Below are 1540 nucleotides of genomic sequence, written 5' to 3'. Positions count from 1 at the left end.
TGGCGTATGCACCTTTAAAAGTCATGGCTGCAATCTGCCATAAAAGAAGAAGAAAAACACACTCCCAAAGGTGGAACCAAAGTTACCAGCAGTTGTACCACACGGAGGTATTTCAGCAGGAGCCGGAAGTGAGTTAAAGTTGTGGCAACGCGCGGAATAGCTGAAGTTCTGAGTTAATTTAGTATTTGTGGAAGATTTGTGAGTTTATTCAGGTAAACATGGCGTCTAAACGTAAATGTGACGCCACGGTTCCTGCGGAGGAAAGTGACCAACTGCTCATCCGCCCGCTGTGAGTTCAAACACAACGTTTACCTGGTTTAGCCTCCGTGGCTGCTGCTCTCTCACCAAACTCCATTCAGAAAAACACCAATTTAGTAGATCTTCCTTTTATCAACAAAGGCCAAAGCTTTTTTAAACTTGCTATTTAAACTTAACTATTCATTAGAGGCAAGGCTTCATTTCGGCGCAGACCAAATGTACTAAACATTATTTATTTAAGAAGGTTTTCAACGTGGAAATCTAACCGCGAGACTTGACGTTAACTTCAACAACATTCATTAAAATCAGATGCTTATTGGTGGATTCTAGAAATTCTGAGTTAATAATTTAACTGATTAATTAAATTAAATAACTTGTTTTGGCCTTTGCTGACAAAGTGTTTTAAAAGTGCTTAATTTTTGAATGGAGTTCTGCTTGATGTTCCTCTGGGGGCAGATATGCATCAGCTGGTCCTTCTGTTATTATTGGTTCTGCTGGGTTTGATAGCTGAGTTTAGTTTGTTAACGGGGGAAGAGTTTTGTCTTTAAGGCTGAAACCTGAAACATCTGGACGCAGTTAGACATGAAAGTGATGCTGTCTCTGTGTGTTTGTGTCCAGAGGAGCAGGACAGGAGGTGGGACGGTCCTGCATCATCCTGGAGTTCAAGGGACCAAAGATTCTGGTCTGTTTTTAATCCCATCAGCTGCACGGTATTCAGCTTTCAGTCACCTCAGTGTGTAAAAACGTGTGTGTGTTGTGGTTCAGCTGGACTGCGGGATCCATCCTGGTCTGGACGGGATGGACGCTCTGCCGTACATCGACCTGATCGACCCGGCTGAAATTGACCTGCTGCTCATCAGCCAGTGAGTTCCCAACATTTATCAGCACAGCATAACCAGAGAACACTTTTATATATACACACACTCAGCTGTACTAGCAGGTGGACTTTAATGTCCAAGTGTGTTGTTTTCCCTTCTCTGTACAGACTCGACCTGTGTATGAAATGTGCTTTCTAATCAAACTGCTTTGCCTGACATGATGCTGAGAAATAATAATAATAATAATAATAATAATCCTTATTTGTAGAGCACTTTTCAAAAACAAGTTACAAAGTGCTTTAACAAGTGTAAAGAATAATACAAAAAAAAGATAAGAGCATGAAAATTTAATATAAAATTAGTAAAATACAATAAAATAAAAGGGATAAAATAAAGTCAAATAAGATCGGGAAAAGCTCTCCTATAAAAGTATGTTTTAAGAAGGGACTTAAAAGAGTTCACTG

At 39.8% G+C, this 1540-nt stretch overlaps 1 protein-coding gene across 1 annotated transcript; it reads left to right on the top strand.

The window, feature by feature from the left end:
• Positions 1 to 63: 63 nt before the first annotated feature.
• Positions 64 to 1121, top strand: LOC123965897 (cleavage and polyadenylation specificity factor subunit 3-like; the record flags this gene model as incomplete). Its single annotated transcript, XM_046042212.1, is given in 3 exon segments — positions 64 to 289; positions 877 to 940; positions 1024 to 1121. Coding segments are annotated over 3 exon segments (233 nt in total), but the record flags the coding sequence as incomplete, so codon positions are not given.
• Positions 1122 to 1540: the final 419 nt, after the last annotated feature.

The sequence above is a fragment of the Micropterus dolomieu genome, unplaced genomic scaffold (genome assembly GCF_021292245.1).
Source record: "Micropterus dolomieu isolate WLL.071019.BEF.003 ecotype Adirondacks unplaced genomic scaffold, ASM2129224v1 contig_11736, whole genome shotgun sequence".
In the NCBI taxonomy this organism is placed as follows: Eukaryota; Metazoa; Chordata; class Actinopteri; order Centrarchiformes; family Centrarchidae; genus Micropterus; species Micropterus dolomieu.
This window is presented reverse-complemented; position numbering and strand designations above follow the sequence as displayed.